The sequence below is a fragment of the Schistocerca gregaria genome, chromosome 3, assembly GCF_023897955.1.
Source record: "Schistocerca gregaria isolate iqSchGreg1 chromosome 3, iqSchGreg1.2, whole genome shotgun sequence".
NCBI lineage: Eukaryota > Metazoa > Arthropoda > Insecta > Orthoptera > Acrididae > Schistocerca > Schistocerca gregaria.
In genome coordinates, this window is record NC_064922.1 from 918,168,255 (window position 1) to 918,184,805 (window position 16,551).

The following is a 16,551-nucleotide window of genomic DNA, read 5'->3' on the forward strand; positions in this document are numbered from 1 at the left end:
ACTTGTCGAGTCTATGCTGGCTGCAGTGGCCGAGCGGTCTCAGCCCGGAACCGCGCGACTGCTATGGTCGCAGATTCGAATCCTGCTTCGGGTATGGATGTGTGTGGTGTCCTTAGGTTAGTTAGGTTCAAGTAGTGCTAGGTTCCAGGGGACTGATGACCTCAGATGTTAAGTTATATAGTACTCAGAGCCATTTGAACCATTTCGTTGAGTCCTTGCCACTTAGAGCACCAGTATTACGCCGGGCAAAAGGAAGTTCGACGCGAAGTTAGAAGGTATCCTACGACTTTTATCACCTCAGTGTTTTGTGGTTGTCAAGGCGGGGATATTGAACCACTATCGCCCCGGAACCCGAGTCTAATGTCTTACACTGAGCAACCTCATTGGCTCGGTGATGTTTCCCTCATTTATTCATGTGAGCTTCTCTGGAAGACGAACCAGCAAACTACAAATAACAACGACGAAACGGTTGAAAATGAGGCAAATTCGAAACATAATACCTTATAAAAATACCATTGGCACCGTTGCTCAAAAGAATAATGTACAGAAAAATGGAAAAGAAAATTTCCCCTTAAATGACTGTGGTTAACCCATGTCTCCGCAATATCCTTTCTTCCAGGGGTGTTAGTTCTGCAAGGTCCGCAGAAGAGCTTCTGAAAAGTTTGGAAGGTAGGAGACGAGGTACTGGCAGAATTGAAGCTGTGAAGGCGGGTCGTGAGTCGTGCTTGGGTAGCTCCGTTGGTAGAGCACTTGCCCGCGAAAGGCAAAGGTCACGAGTTAGAGTCTCGGTCAGGCACACAGTTTTAAAATGGTTCAAAAGACTCCGAGCACTATGGAATTTAACCTCTGAGGTCATCAGTCCCTCAGAACTTAGAATTACTTAAACCTAACTAACCTAAGGACATCACACACGTCCATGCCCGAGGTAGGATTCGAACCTGCGACCGTAGCGGCCGCGCGGTTCCACACTGTAGCGCCTAGAACCGCTCGGCCACAAAAACCGGCCACAGTTTTAATCTTCCAGGAAGTTTCATATCAGCGCACACTCCGCTGCAGAGAGAAAATCTCATTCTGAAATGACAGTCAGTTAGGCCTTAGAAAGAGGATGGCATCAGAGGGACAGTTCTAACGTTGAGCTTAATCAACATCTAATCATACATCTACGTGACTCCTCTGTGACTCCCCCTTAAGTGTCTGGCAGAAGATTGATATTTTTTCCGTTTCTCTTCGCTGAATGCACTTCTCACATTTCGGCACTCACTTAACTAAAATAATGGGACACCTCCTAATATCGTGTAGGACAGACTTTTTCCGGGAGTAGTACTTGGACTCGGACGTGGCACGGACTCAACAAGTCGTTGGAAGTTCCGTGCAGAAATATGGTAAACCGAATAACCTTGGAATTTCCCTTGTCAGCCGGAAGTACCACAAGATCTTCATCTTTCCGTAATGCACGGAGCCTCTATCTCTGTCTCCTTACCTCTATCTCTTTCTGTATGCTCTGCCGAGCGAGGTGGCGCAGCGGTAGCTCACTGGACTCGCATTCGGGAGGACGACGGTTCAATCCCGCGTCCGGCCATCCTGATTTAGGTTTTCCGTGATTTCCCTGAATAGCTCCAGGCAAATGCTGGGATGGTTCCCCTGAAAGGGCTCAGCCGACTTCCTTCCCTAATCCGATGAGACCGACGACCTCGCTGTTTGGTCTCTTCCCCCAAACAAACCAACCCTCTCTCTGCTCTGCTGACGTTACACTGCTAAAATGTGACAGGTTATAAGTGGTACCTTGTCGATGACGCGTGGTGAGAGATGCCGCAACGCCTGTTCCACTCCACTAATTAAATCCACATACGTATAGCATGGTGTCGAAGCTGTCGTAATTTCTGCGTAACCACATGTGCAATATGGGGGTGTTCGTTTGTGTGAAGTCGCAGCACCCCTTGCTGCTGTTTTCATTCCACAGCGGTGGTGTTCAACACACATGCTGCCCCATATACATTCTTAATCCTCCCATGGATGTCTACCGTTCGACTCTCGAAAACCACGCTGGAAAACGACCACTTAATTCTTTCAATGCGAGCTCTGATTTTTCTTATATTATTACAAAGATCGTTTCTTCCAATGTAGTTGGGCGTCATGAAAATATTTTCGCTTTCTAAGAAATAACTTGGCCATCGAAATTTCATGGAAAGATACTACTGCAACGAAAAAAACCTTTGTTTTAACGGTTCAACTGGATCTGAGCGCTATGGGACTTAACATCTGAGGTCATCATTCCCCTGGACTTAGAACTACTTCAGCCTAACTAACCTAAGGACATCACACACATCCATGCTCGAGGCAGGATTCGAACCTGCGAACATTGCAGCAGTGCGGTTCCGAACTGAAGTGCCTAGAACCGTTCGGACACAACGGCAGGCTTTGTTTTAATGATTGTCATCCAACACGTACATCATATCTGTCACTCTCTCTATCTAATTTCTCGATAATACAAAACTACCTGTCCTATGAACTTTTTCTGTGTGGTAATAAGATCTTAACGCTGTCCAATGTTGCAGGAGCGGACTGACAAACGTAGCGTAGGTTACCAATGACAACATTTGCGTCTATGGACATCTAGACCTTTTCGTCAGCAACATTAATTCGTATTTTGTTGGGCACCTTCTCGTAGCGCTCGAATAAATACTTCTTTCTTTCTCGATGTAGATTCAGCTGGAACTAGACTTCTCCAAGAACTGCTGAAGCGTGAATTTTTTCAGCTTCTCCACTGAGATGTTGCAAAACACCATTAATTCCTGCAAGCCCTGGAAGAATGATTGCACTGTTGAAGACGGACCTGCCTACTCAAATAACAGCGTTTGTCTGCTGACATTTCCAGCACTTCTCTTCCCAGCCGGGCGTTGCGGCCGAGCGGTTGTAGGCGCTACAGTCTGGAACCGCGCGACCGCTAAGGTCGCAGGTTCGAATCCTGCCTCGGGCGTGAATGTGTTTGATGTCCTTAGGTTAGTTAGGTTTAAGTAGTTCTAAGTTCTAGGGGACTGATGACCTCAGACGTTAACTCGTATAGTGCTCAGAGCCATTTGAACCATTTTTTTCTCTTCCCACAGCTGCTGTATCTGGCAGTGTCGCGCTATTGTTGCAAATTAAAGCGCTTTTTCGAACTAACTTTAACCCTGTGGTGGACACACGTCTACTGTAGGGGGCAGCTGTTAATGTCGCTTCTTTCCAATCAGTCCTGTGGCTAACCCGATAGGGAGTATCCACTGGAGTTGGCTACGTGCATTTACCGCTTCAGAACTGACTGGAAACGCCAAAGAAGCGACGTTAAGGGCCTTCGATTGTAGTGGACATGTGCATCACAGCGTTAACTTTATATGCACTACTGGCCATTAAAATTGCTACACCACGAAGATGACGTGCTACAGACGCGAAATTTAACCGACAGAAAGAAGACGCTGTGAAATGCAAATGACTAGCTTTTCAGAGCATTCATACAACATTGGCGCCGGTGGCGACACCTACAACATGCTCACATGAGGATAGTTTCCAACCGATTTCTCATACAAAAACAGCAGTTGACCGGCGTTGCCTGGTGAAACGTTGTTGTGATGCCTCGTGTAAGGAGGAGAAATGGATACCATCACGCATCCGCCTTTGATAAATGTCGGATTGTAGCCTATCGTGATTGCGGTTTATCGTATCGCGTCGTTGCTGCTCGCGTTGGTCGAGATACAAGGATTGTTAGCAGAATATGGAATCGGTGAGTTCAGGAGGGTAATACGGAACGCCGTGCTGGATCCCAACGGCCTCGTATCACTAGCAGTCGCGATGAAAGGCATATTATCCGCATGGCTGTAATCGTCATCGCCATACTGGAGTATCACCCGACGTGATGGTATGGGGTGCCATTGGTTACACGTCTCGTTCACCTCTTGTTCGCGCTGACGGCACTTTGAACAGTGTACGTTACATTTCAGATGCGTTACGACGCGTGGCTCTACCCTTCATTCGATCCCTGCGAAACCCTACATTTCAGCAGGATAATGCAAGACCGCATGTTGCACGTCCTGTATGGACCTTTCTGGATACAGAAAATGTTCGACTGCTGCTCTGGCCAGCAGACTCTACAGATATCTCACCAATTTAAAACGTCTGGTCAATGGTGGCCGAGCAACTGGCTCGTCACGATACGCCAGTCACTACTCTTGATGAACTGTGGTATCGTGTTGAAGCTGCATGGGCAGCTGTACTTGTACACGCCATCCAAGCTCTGTTTGACTCAGTGCCCGGGCGTATCAAGGCCGTTATTACGGCCAGAGGTGGTTGTTATGGGTACTGATTTGTCAGGATCTATCCACCCAAATTGCATGAAAATGTAATCACATGTCAGTTCTAGTATGATATATTTGTCCAATGAATACACGTTTATCATCTGCATTTCTTCTTGGTGTAGCAACTTTCATGGCCAGCAGTGCAGTTTAGAAAATAAACTTTCGCCGTCGGTGCTGAAGAATTTCTCTCTGAAATCACTAAAATACAGTTTCTTGCTGTTGGAGCGCTTTCGCGCACTGAATAGTGTGGCCCCACCTACGATGTTTATTACGTTGGCTTCTAGAGCTTTTTGTCGACGCCGCGTCCCAATTCCTTACGTCAGTACAATTCTGTATTTTCGGGCTCTTGTTGCTATTTGCCTTTGCTATTCTCCCTACACGAAGAGTGTATTTCTTGAATTTTGGTATTATTTTTTTAAGCTGCCTTTACAGTGGAGTGGAAACATGTAATTTAATGTAAATAATAGGAAACCTTTTAAGATGCCATCAATAGTTTATTGAAGATTTATGTACAGGTCAGGAGGGGTGCGAAGCTGTCATAGAAAGCTTCAACCCAAAAGGGCAGCCTTGGCTCTGAGGTGAGCGATGGCTTCGGCAGGCAGCGCCTCACTGGCCAGCACCACGGGCGAGCGGGCAGCGTACGTCAGAGGCTCGGCGGCCACCGTGTGGTAGGCGAAGGACCTGGCGGGCGACACGGACACCACGGCGGGGGCGGAGTAGGTGACGGCAGGGGCGGAGTAGGCGACGGCGGGGGCGGAGTAGGCGATGGCGGGGGCAGCCACGGCGTAGGAGGCGGGGGCAGACACGGCGACGGCGGCCGGTTCGGGCACCTCGGGGGCGGCGGCGGCGCGGGCGGCGGCCTCAGCCACGGCGGTGGCGTGGGCGGCCTTGGCCTCGGCGACCTCGGGGGTGTCTTCGACGGGCTTGGGGGCCTCGAGGGCGGGGGCCTCGGGGGCGGCGGGGGCCACGGGCAGGTTGGTGGCGGACACGCGGAAGCCGTTCACGGCGTCGGCCGTGTAGCGCGCGCTCTGGACGACGCCGTTGCCGTCGACGTAGGAGTAGCCGCCGGCGACGGAGCCGTCGATGCCGCGCACCTCAGACTTGGCGGAGATGCCGTCGTGGTAGCCGTAGTTGTACTGGCCGAGCTCGTCCTGGGCGTGGTACTGCGACGAGATGGAGACGGGCGCGACGACGGCGGCGGGGGCGGCGGCGGTGTAGGAGATGGCTGCGGGGGCGGCGGCGGCGTAGGAGATGGCTGCGGGGGCGGCGGCGCTGTACGAGATGGCTGCGGGGGCAGCGGAGATGTGCGTCACGCCTGCCAGCCCTCCGTGCAGGTAGCCGGGCCTGGCAGCGGCTGTCGCCAGAAGGGCGCCGATGACAACCTGCAGGCAGGAGGAAAACGTCCATAACAGTGCTAGCAACTCATGACGGTATTAATAAGACTCTGAGTCCACAATGGGATTTTCACTCTGCAACGGAGTGTGCGCTGATATGATACTTCCTGGCAGATTAAAACTGTGTGCCGGACCAACGCTCGAACTCGGGACCTTTGCCTTTCGCCGGCAAGTGCTTTGCCAACTGAGCTACCCAAGCACGACTCGCGCCCCCTCCTCACAGCTTTACTTCTAGCAGTATCTCGTCTCCTACCCTCCAAACTTTACAGAAGCTCTCCTGCGAACCTACCGGCAGAAGTAAAGCTGTGAGGACGGGACGTGAGTCGTTCTTGAGTAGCTCAGTTGGCAGAGCATTTGCCGGCGAAAGGCAAAGGTCACGAGTTCGAGTCTGGCTCCGGCACACAGTTTTAATCTGCCAAGAAGTTTCAAGATTTTGAGTGTTTCTCCGTCACTACGTACTAAGAACTGAAGCGTAAACTGGTTTACAATGAAAGTTCCCTATACAAGATTTAACAATAGCGCGTTTTACTTGATTGGTATTAAAATCCAACTACTACGTGAATTTAATTTTTGCCGACATCTCGTACATCTATATTCGTCCCTTCCCTAGATGCGAAGCACAAATGAGAAATGCGGTTTAGAAACGTAAATATTGAAAACATTTAGATACTGAAAGAAACTGCGCTGAGAATTACAAGAAAATAAGCGCTTTAGTTCTAGATGTAATTAAAAAGCTGTCAAGGCACCGAATGTACAAGGGACGAAATACCATATAGTAACTCAGTGGCGTAATTGGGAGCCGATAGCTGATAAAATATATCTAGAATGGACGCCATAATGGTGTTCAGGAGATTGTACTAGCAACTCAGAAGTTCGGTGCGTCAAAAGAAGAGAAAGAAGTTACTAAAATGCTTGGTACACACTCACTCACTCACTGGTCATACCGGACTCGAGAGTTCATTATCGCAGCAACGTATATTCCCCATCTGTCCCTGTCTTGGGCCATTTCTTTCCATTCACCTTCAAATCAGCCTTCACATTGTCCTCCCATCTACGCCTGCTCTCCCCACAGTACGTTTACCCTCTAAGTGCCCTACCAGTATACTGCGTGCTGCCCTGCCCTCATTCATTCCAGTTACGTGACCCGCCCATCGCACCCTACGTTATTTAATAATACTGATTATGTCAGTGCTTGAATAGAGTTCGCGTACCTCATCGTTATGCAGTTTTCGCCACTCACCGCTAATGTCGTCATTTTTGCTACGAAAATTTTCTTCAAACGTTGTTTTCAAATACTCGAAAAGGCTTTACATTTTGGTCAGTGAGAGAAAAAAGTCTCACACCCATACAGCATAACTGGTAGAATAGTAGTTTTGTATATTCTAATCTTTAAATTCCTAGGCAATATACGTGATTAAAGTAATCTATTCAGTGAGAAATAGCATACATTTCCCGCCCGTGATGAAATGTGCAGAGTGCGCTTTTAGAACGTGCATTAAGTACGATCATGAAAGGGAAAATATCAAGACTGAAGATCATATCATACACAGGTCAGAATGAAATAAAGTGTTTCCAAACTCTCCGCCAGAAGAAATTTTTTTTAAATAATAGGAAGAATGTGTTTACCGAGAACTGTTTATGGACAATCATTTAAAGATACCGAAGGAGGGCCATACGCATTAGACACTGCCACTGATGCATTTTGCAGATAATAAAGCTAAATAAAATATACAGAGTTTTGGAATACTGCAATGGTGTTTTAAGCATTCAGACTTCTTCCATTTTTAAAGTTCTATAAAACCGCCACACTTGCGTATTCGCTACGGTCGAAGGTTCGAATCCTGCCTCGGGCATGGATGTGTGTGAATGAATTACTACTCCATTCAACGCTAGATGTGAAACCATAGTGTAAAATACAGAAATCCACCCCTTAACCAGCAGATCGCGCCACGCCCTACCTGGGAGCCGACGCTTGCCTCACATTACGGCGCAGATACCGACCTTGGGCCTAAGGCGTCGCGCAACCTCAAATTCACCACTGGGCCGCTACGCATTAATCTGAGGTCGGCAGCTTCTCGAGAACTGGTCCAAATACTTGCGTATTCCACATACATTCTGGCCTTATGAACATAAACATAAAGGTGAAGGTAACAACCTGAGTTTTACGCGCCAGACATACTATTTGGTGGGTACTTCGTCTCAGAGTGCCTTCTATTTAATTGAAATAGGGCTTAAAATGTGCAAGTGGTTAGGTGGAGATGATACGTGCCGTGGGAAAGAGTATTATTCACATCTGACTTTAGTCAATATTTATGAAGGCGCCGGTGCGCTCGTGTGAGTATTTCAAGGGACTGGCTGTTTAGCAAAGTCACAATTAGTTGCAACGGCCAGGTCGTAAGAGATTAAATGCTAGTTTGTTCTCCATGAACTAGAGACTGTCTCAAGAACCATGACCAGCTGTTAAAGGTGGAATCAAAACTATATGCAATTATTCTTGACATAAATCCCTGAAATAATTAATGCTGTCCGCCATAGGCGATAAACAAATGGTATGGATGGATACTAGAAACTACATAAAATTCTCGGTGTAACTCACCAGAAACAGCACTCTTTTTTCAGTATCACAATTAGACATTATGATTTTTACTAAATTTATATACTTTTCTAAGTCTTTGGGAAAAAGAAGGGAAAAAACCGTTTTACAATCTTTATCTGGAAGGCACACTGAGCATCAACTGATGAAACGCCAGTAACCCTTATTGTTGTCATCAAACAGCTTCCAATATATGTCTACAAGAAACTTTGAGCGAATCTCCTAAGTTAGTTTCCCATAAGTTTATGGAGACTGAAAGCTAGAGTAGATTACAGCTGATTATTTACGAGAATTTCGTATGAAATTATGGCTGATGCAAGGTCACTTCTAACGGGAATTGTTCATAGGAGCTGCAAATCTTTCATTCACTCCGTTCTTGGAAGTAGCTCGACAACTGAGACCCTCGCCACGTCCGTTTGACTGAAGACCCCGAGAGGTTGGGCAGGGCTGTTTCATCGCCGTGACACAATTGCAGATGCTAGAGTAATATACGGGCAAGAAACGAAGGAAAGTTACGGTTCGCCATAGGTGACGTCTACACCTATGACTGCAATATAGAGGCCCTGAATCTATTTCCGACAGTACTCGAGACATTTCCAATACCTGTGGGTCCATGCAGTGCGCTGAAGACAACTAAAGAGCTAAATGAAGAAAAGCAGATATCCGGTTCTGAAATAGGATATTATCAGCGAGAAGAAGCGTGTGCTGATCGCATGCTCGTCAGATAATGCTTTTGATGCCTTACGCAGACTATCAAGCAATGGTTGCTCGTTAAAAATAGTGTGAACGTAACATCTACATCTACATTCATAATGTGTAAACCACTTGGAAATTAATGATTCCAATGGTAGCCATATTAAAATCTCATCCGTTAGCGTATGGAGTGCGGTAAGAACGACTGACTACCTGGCCCTGTGCTTGCTGTAATTAGTCTGACCTTGCCGTCGCGTTCCCTGCGGGAGCGACACATAGGAGCTTGTGGTGATATACCCCTAGATTCCTCCCGTAATACTAGTTTTTGAAATGTAGCAAGTAGGCTTTTCTCTGGATAGGTTAGGTTTTCCAGCATTTCCGTGACCACTCCGTGGATCAAATATTCGTTCTACCCTTTTTTTTGTAAGTTCTCAATATTTCCTGTTGCGTCTATTTGATATAGGCCCCACACACTTTAGCGCATTCCACAATGGGTTGCACGAGTTTAACATAAGCAGTCTCCTCTGTAGTCTGCACTTCCCCAGTCTCGTTTCATCCAAATAAGTCCATTATCTCCTTTCCCCCGACGGAGCCCATATGATTCTATTTCATGGCCATAAAAACTGTTACACCTCCATATTTGTATGAGTTGCAGATCCCAATTGGACTCCTTTTATTGGAGTCATAGGATATTCTTTTATGCATTTTGAGCAGTTGTCAGTTTTGAATTTCTGAAAATTAAGTGTAAGTTGCGAATCTATCTACCACTTTCAAATCTTATCAGGATCTGACAGAATATCTGTGCAACTTTTTTGAAGACAGTAATTCAAGACAGATAATGTATCACCCGCTTCATTTTGGGTTACTTTTAAGTGTGCCAACTAGGATGTCAATACGCAACTTGAAGAGTAAGGGTCCCAACAATTAGCCTGGGGCACTCCAGAATGTACTTCTACATTTGTTAACAACGTGCCCTCCAAGAAAACATTGATCATCCACACTATCAAGAAATCCTGAACACGGTTACAAATTACGATGGACACCCTGTACGATAGCACCTTTTCCTCTGCCGTACTGAGTCGCCGGCCGCTGTGGCCGAGCGGTTCTAAGCGCTTCCGTCTGGAACCGCGCGACTGCTACTGTCGCAGGTTCAAGTCCTGCCTCGGGCATGGATGTGTGTGATGTCCTTAGGTTACTTAGGCTTAAGTAGTTCTAAGTTATAGGGGACTGATGACCTCAGGTCTTAAGTCCCAATAGTGCTCAGAGCCATTTGAACCATTTTCGTGCTGTGTCAGATGCTCTTCGAAGTCAAGAGATACCAAGTCTACCTGTCTCTATCCATGGTCCTCTGAATGTCAGGTGAGAGAATCACGAGTTTGGTTCCACATGACCGATATTTTCGGAATCTTTACTGGTTGGCGTAGATCAGGATCGCAGAATCACTATAACATATCGCTTGTTACGATCCTCGCGACAGAGGTGTAAGACTTGCATCTGAACCCACATACATAACCACAAGCCATCGTACGCTGCATGTCGGTACCATGTACCAGTTCCACTCGCAAATGGAGTGAGGGGAAAGCCATTATCTTTCATCTTGTCTTCGCGGTCCTTCATACGGCCGGGAGAGCGGTGTGCTGACCACATGCCCCTCCATATCAGCATCCAGTGACGCCTATGGGCTGAGGATGACACGGCGGCCGGTTGGTACCGTTAGGCCTTCATGGCCTATTCGGGAGGAGTTTTCGCCGTCCTTACGCATAACGTACAGCGGCGGACGTAGAATCGTTCTGCAGTCAGCTGCAAATAATGGTTGTCTAAACTTCGGGAAAATAGCTTGTCTCCACTCCATGGATTCCCACTTGAGCTATCGAAGCGTCTGAGTGATATTCGTGTGGTCCTCGAACCTACCGGCAGGATATCTAGCAGCATGTCTCCAAATTTCCTCCATGTGCTCCTTTCATTTGACATGGTGCATATTTAAAACACGTAAGCACTACTCAAGAATACATCGTACTAGTTTTTTTGTAAACGGTCTTCTCTATAGATGAGCTGCACTTTCCCGAAACTACCCCGACAAACCGAAACGGATCATTCGCCTTCCCTGCCACATCCCTTACGTGCTCGTTCCATTCCATATCGCATTGCAACGTTACTTCTAATATTTAATCGTCGTGACTGTTATAAGCAGCACAGCACTAATACGGCATTCGAATAGTACAGTACTGTTTTTGCTATTACTTTCACTATCTTATGTTTATACAGTGAGAGCAAGCTGCCATTCATTATACCAAACAGAAATTCTACTTGAGACATCCTGTATCCTTCTACATTCACTTTCCCGTATACTGCAGCGTCATCAGCAAACAGCCGCAGATTGCTGCTTATCCTATCCATCATACCATTTAAATGTAGAGAGAATGAAAGCGGTCCTATCAGACTTCCATGGGACACTCCTGACGATATCTTCATCTCTGGTGAACACTCGCCGTAGTGGGCAACGTACTGGGTTCTATTACTTAAGAAGTGTCCGAGCTAGTCATGTAGTCCGTGTGCTCGGACGTTCATTAACGGTCTGCAGTGGGACGACGTGTCAAACCGTTTTGGGAAGTATAACAGTATGGAATTTGCCTGTTGCCCTTCATCGCAGGATATCGCATGAGAAGAAACCGTGCTCCGGTAAACTTGCATAGGGTGTGGTATGGACCAAACTATGGCCCACGAGAGGAGTCCCCCGACTAAGCGAGATCGGGGCTTGTACTTACGAGGAACCTCATGGCTGGATGCGCTGCTGGTGGTGTGTGGCCGGCACTCGCAGAAGACCTGTGGCTTGCAGATGCGCGCCGCGCCCTTATATACGCACGCGCCTCTGCCGGCGGCCTTGCCACGCCCTGGCGGCCCGGCCGGCTCTGGCCCGGTCCAACTCGTCCTCTGGTGGCCTCGAGGTCCCCCCAGAGACATCATCCCGAGAGTCGCGACGCTGCAGGGGACGAGGCGCTGCCCCCGCGAGCCGCAGTCTGGCGGGCAGACCAGCCGGTACTTCTCCGTACGTGCACGCCAGCACCTTATTCCATTCACTCATCACACAGAGCAAGCCTCAAACACTAATACGTCTTAGCCTCTTGGTGTTTTTGTGACTTTCCAAAGCTTTTGACAGTGTAAATCATGTGCTTAGAAAAACTTTACTTTTATGGAAGTTGTAACAATACCACCACTTGCAAAGTACGTTAGAAATCAGATTAATAATGTTGCTCACGCAGCATATGTTCGCTTTATCAGGTAACAACAAAGTTATTGACTGTGGATGGTATCGTCAGAAAGGAAATAATCAAGTCACTGTAAAAAAGTCATTAATTTTAGCACTTATCTTGAACGGATACCCACGTAGATTTCGTCGAATTTGTTATGGCTCTTCTTGTTGATTCTAGGGTGATTCCACTTGGACTGCTAGAAGGTCCAGCTCTGTATTTTAGCAATATTTTAAGAGCTAACAAATGCGTTTTTCAGGAAATTCTTAATTATCAAACAATCCCAGATCGGAACAGTGGTATGGTGGAAATAATATTTAACTTGGTGTTCACGATCCACATTTTCATTAAACTTCTTGTAAATTCACATATACTTCTTCTCAGTTGTCACATCATCAAGAAAACAGTTTTGTATCAATCTTCTTATATTTAATTTCCAGTTTAACCAAACACAAGACTTGACTGTTCCTTTTTCCAAGGCGAAAATAACAAGTTAAGTTCTGCAAAGTGAAACAAAGACTGCTCTGTGAGCATTCGCGCCAAAACGGTTACAAGTAAGTCAAAGATTATGACAGTCTCACAGAAATGAATACATACAAGAACCATATCACTGTAATATATCAATACATCGGAGTACCTATAATTAATAAAGCCAAATGTGAATATTGTCACAAAAATATGTCTCTTACTTCGCAGGAAAGTAGTACGATATTACTGGTATCGAGAATTGGGGTTGAAGTGCCTTAATGGTCACGTAAATAAAGAACCATTACAAAGTGATGGCTTTATGCACAGTCAGTTTGAATCATACGTAACAAACAGGCTGTGGTGAATGATTCAGAGAATGTCGGTAAGGTAGAGAATTGTAGGTACCGCAAAAAAAAGAAAAAAGAAAATATTTATCACAAAGAGAGTCCCATAGGGTTCAGTTTTGGGTCTACCCCTATTCCTTACATATGTGAATCACCTTGCACTCAACACTGAACGAGCAAAATTGGTTCTTTTTGCAGACGACACTAGTGTTACTTTGAATCCCATTGAAGACAAAGCATCTGAAGAGTTGGTAAATGATATTTTCCAAATAATTGTTAAATAGTTATCTGAAAATGGACTTTAAATTTTGATGAAACAAACTACATTCAGTTCTGTACAACAAATAGAGTCATACTAACAATTGATGTAGCACCTGAGCGAGAGTCAGTATATGGGGTATACATGTTGATGAAAACTTAAACTGGAAGAAGCATATTTCTGAGCTTCTCCACCAAGTTCAGCTGCTTCTACTCTTCGTATAATTGGTAATCTTGGAAACAACTGTATCAATCTCCTGATGTATTTTGCATATTTCCAATCAATAACGTCCTACAGAAAATTTTATAGGGTAAATAATATGTGGTGTTCACCCACGAACGTCATGTGGTAGTTATTCAAGGAGCTAGGCACTATAACTGCGTCGTCACAATACGTACATTCTATAAAGGCACATTTGCATGCTGTGCGTGAGTTTCCTCGGAAACGCGAAACCTTAGTTAAATAATTAATCTCTGACAAATAAATAAAGCCTATGGCGCAGAACTGCAGCGCTATACCACTGATAAAATAAAATATAATTACGACACTCTTATGTTTCTTTAAGAAGAAGGGGGTCGAGCAGAAGAACTGGTGCGGGAAGCACGTATATTTTATTAACTGGCACACCACCATATTTGATTTTATATAAGAACAGTGCGAGTTGCAATCTTACTAGGCACTCGATTCTGTGAAATATTTATATTTATGAAAGTAAGTTGAATTATGTAACTGTAGGCAAATTCGCTGAATTTATCTGATTTAACTAACAGTGTAAACTTTTTTATGTTTAGTAGACAGTCACCTCTGTATGACGTATCGACATGGCTAGCAAATTATTCTAATATTGACATTTAGATTTTGAGTCCGCACCTACCGCAGCAGTCTTTGGAAACGATTTAAATACAAAGTCCGATTATTTGAGTCTTATTTCACGGTCAACTACGAATAACATTGCATTTACGAAAAAGCCATTGTCAAGCGTCTGATGCCAAATAATTAAACGTCCACGTTCCAGATAAGCAAATATTAGTTACTACCAATCACTATAATACATAATAATAAATTAATATTTTATTTTATTTATTTATTTTATATTGGCGGCCGTGACAGGACTTGTTATTTTGTCATTTGTTACATTGTTCTCTTTGTTTCATATGAAAAATCAACTTTCTGGACCTGGACTTGAATATATGAGAAATAACAAAAGTCTGTAGATATTTCCAATTCTAAAATTCTGCGGGATGACGCAACGAAGCTTCCAGCAAAATAAGGTAAGACGCAGCATCTTTGCATTGGCAGGCTTGACCAGACGCATAATTCAGTGTATTAGCTCTTCAGTAGATTCTGTAGTATTTCTTTCGCGCGTAGCAGTTTTCAGTGATAAATTTCATTCTCAGTGCTTTTCCTTAAACAATAACTTCTGCATTAATACCAATACACGAGTGTGCAATATGGCCGACTTCTGTACGATAGTTGTAACATGGCCTTCAGCCATTAAGAATAATCCGTTATTCAGTTTACATTTTTAAATTAACAAACATCCATTGTTGCTACGATCGATTTATATTCAACTGCATTTTATTTTAAAGCCAGTGTCAAACTTTATTTTCTTGAAGCATGGTCATAACTAGAAAACAATACGCAAAGATGGAACAGCAAAGACATACTATTCAGACGCAATACGACTCGGACGCGAGACAAATGTTTGAAAATGGCTTTACGACAGCAACCGGTAGTGACGATTCATCAAATATTGACGCAAGTGTTAACGGAAATTTTGACAATAAGCCGTCCACCACAAAAATTTCAAAGTCTCAGTCAGAGCTCATGTTACTACATGACTTCACGTCTAATGATGCGGCGGGGGTAGTGACCTTGCAAACAGTAAACATTGCCAACATGTTACAAATGCTAATGAAACAAAACGCATGAAATATGGCAACCTTAAAGACACAAAATGACGAAATTAAATCTGATCTCATAGCAATCAAGACATGTAATGACACTTTATGTAAACGTGTGGAACTTATAGACGCCACACTGACCAAACAGATGACTGAACTCAGTGCGAAATTTTCCAAGCTTAATACAATACAAGAAAAGACTACAAATGACGTAGCACTTTTACAGACACAAGTAAAAAACCTTAATGTCACGTGTGAAGCTCTTACTGGACAAATTCAAACATATCCTACAGTACATGACTACCTTGAAAAACGAATTACTGACGTGCAGAACAAATTTGACGATGTTGAACAACACCTGAATGACAGATTACAATCTGATGCCACAGCTCATTTTCAAAATATTAATAAAGAATTTCATGATTGGGTAGAGAAAAAAACAAACATTTTGATAGATGCATAAGTGAAAATTTACCAACAATTGTGCACGACTCCGTAGCGGAATAAATCACTAATAACAAACAGCTGATTAGTGACGCAGTACAGTCTGTCACTGCACCAACGACACAATTCACCGATCAACCCCAGTCTGAATGTAACGAAAATATCAGTCAAAATGTACAGATCAGAAACCAATGTACATACGAGTATGACGCACACATACCTCACACGACAAACACACAAGAACAAAACACACCACGACAACAACACATACCACGTCGTGCAACAACAAACACAAGCTATTATCATGGTAAACCACAGCAACATTATCGTAATTACTAAAAAAATAGTTCAAATGGCTCTGAGCACTATGGGACTTAACTTCTTTGGTCATCAGTCCCCTAGAACTTAGAACTACTTAAACCTAACTAACCTAAGAACATCACACACATCCATGCCCAAGGCAGGATTCGAGCCTGCGACCGTAGCAGTCGCGCGGTTCCGGACTGTGCGCCTAGAACCGCTAGACCACCGCGGCCGGCCGTAATTGCTCGCCATCTGAACATTACAGTAATTACAGTGGAACAAATCTATATCACAATGCAAAGGAAGAAGAAAGCTTAATAAAACACAGGCAATTTCAGAATTTTATCCCAAAAAAACGAACCATTTATTCGGTGATACAACAAATTACAATTACGACACTCTTATGTTTCTTTAAGAAGATGGGGGTCGAGCAGAAGAACTGGTGCTGGAAGCATGTATATTTTATTAACTGACACACCGCCATATTTGATGTTACACTCCTGGAAATGGAAAAAAGAACACATTGATACCGGTGTGTCAGACCCACCATACTTGCTCCGGACACTGCGAGAG

General features: G+C 44.7%; 1 protein-coding gene across 1 annotated transcript in view; it reads right to left on the minus strand.

Annotated features, from left to right (window-relative positions):
* Positions 1-4,801: 4,801 nt before the first annotated feature.
* Positions 4,802-16,551, minus strand: part of LOC126355701 (ice-structuring glycoprotein-like) — a 45,331-nt gene continuing 33,581 nt past the window's right edge. Inside the window, exons 3-4 of the mRNA XM_050006070.1 lie at positions 11,774-11,917; positions 4,802-5,710 (exon numbers count right to left, since the gene is read on the minus strand). Of these exons, the coding sequence (XP_049862027.1) occupies positions 4,877-5,710; positions 11,774-11,917 (978 nt within the window). The 3' untranslated portion in view covers positions 4,802-4,876. The remainder of the gene's footprint in view (positions 5,711-11,773; positions 11,918-16,551) is intronic.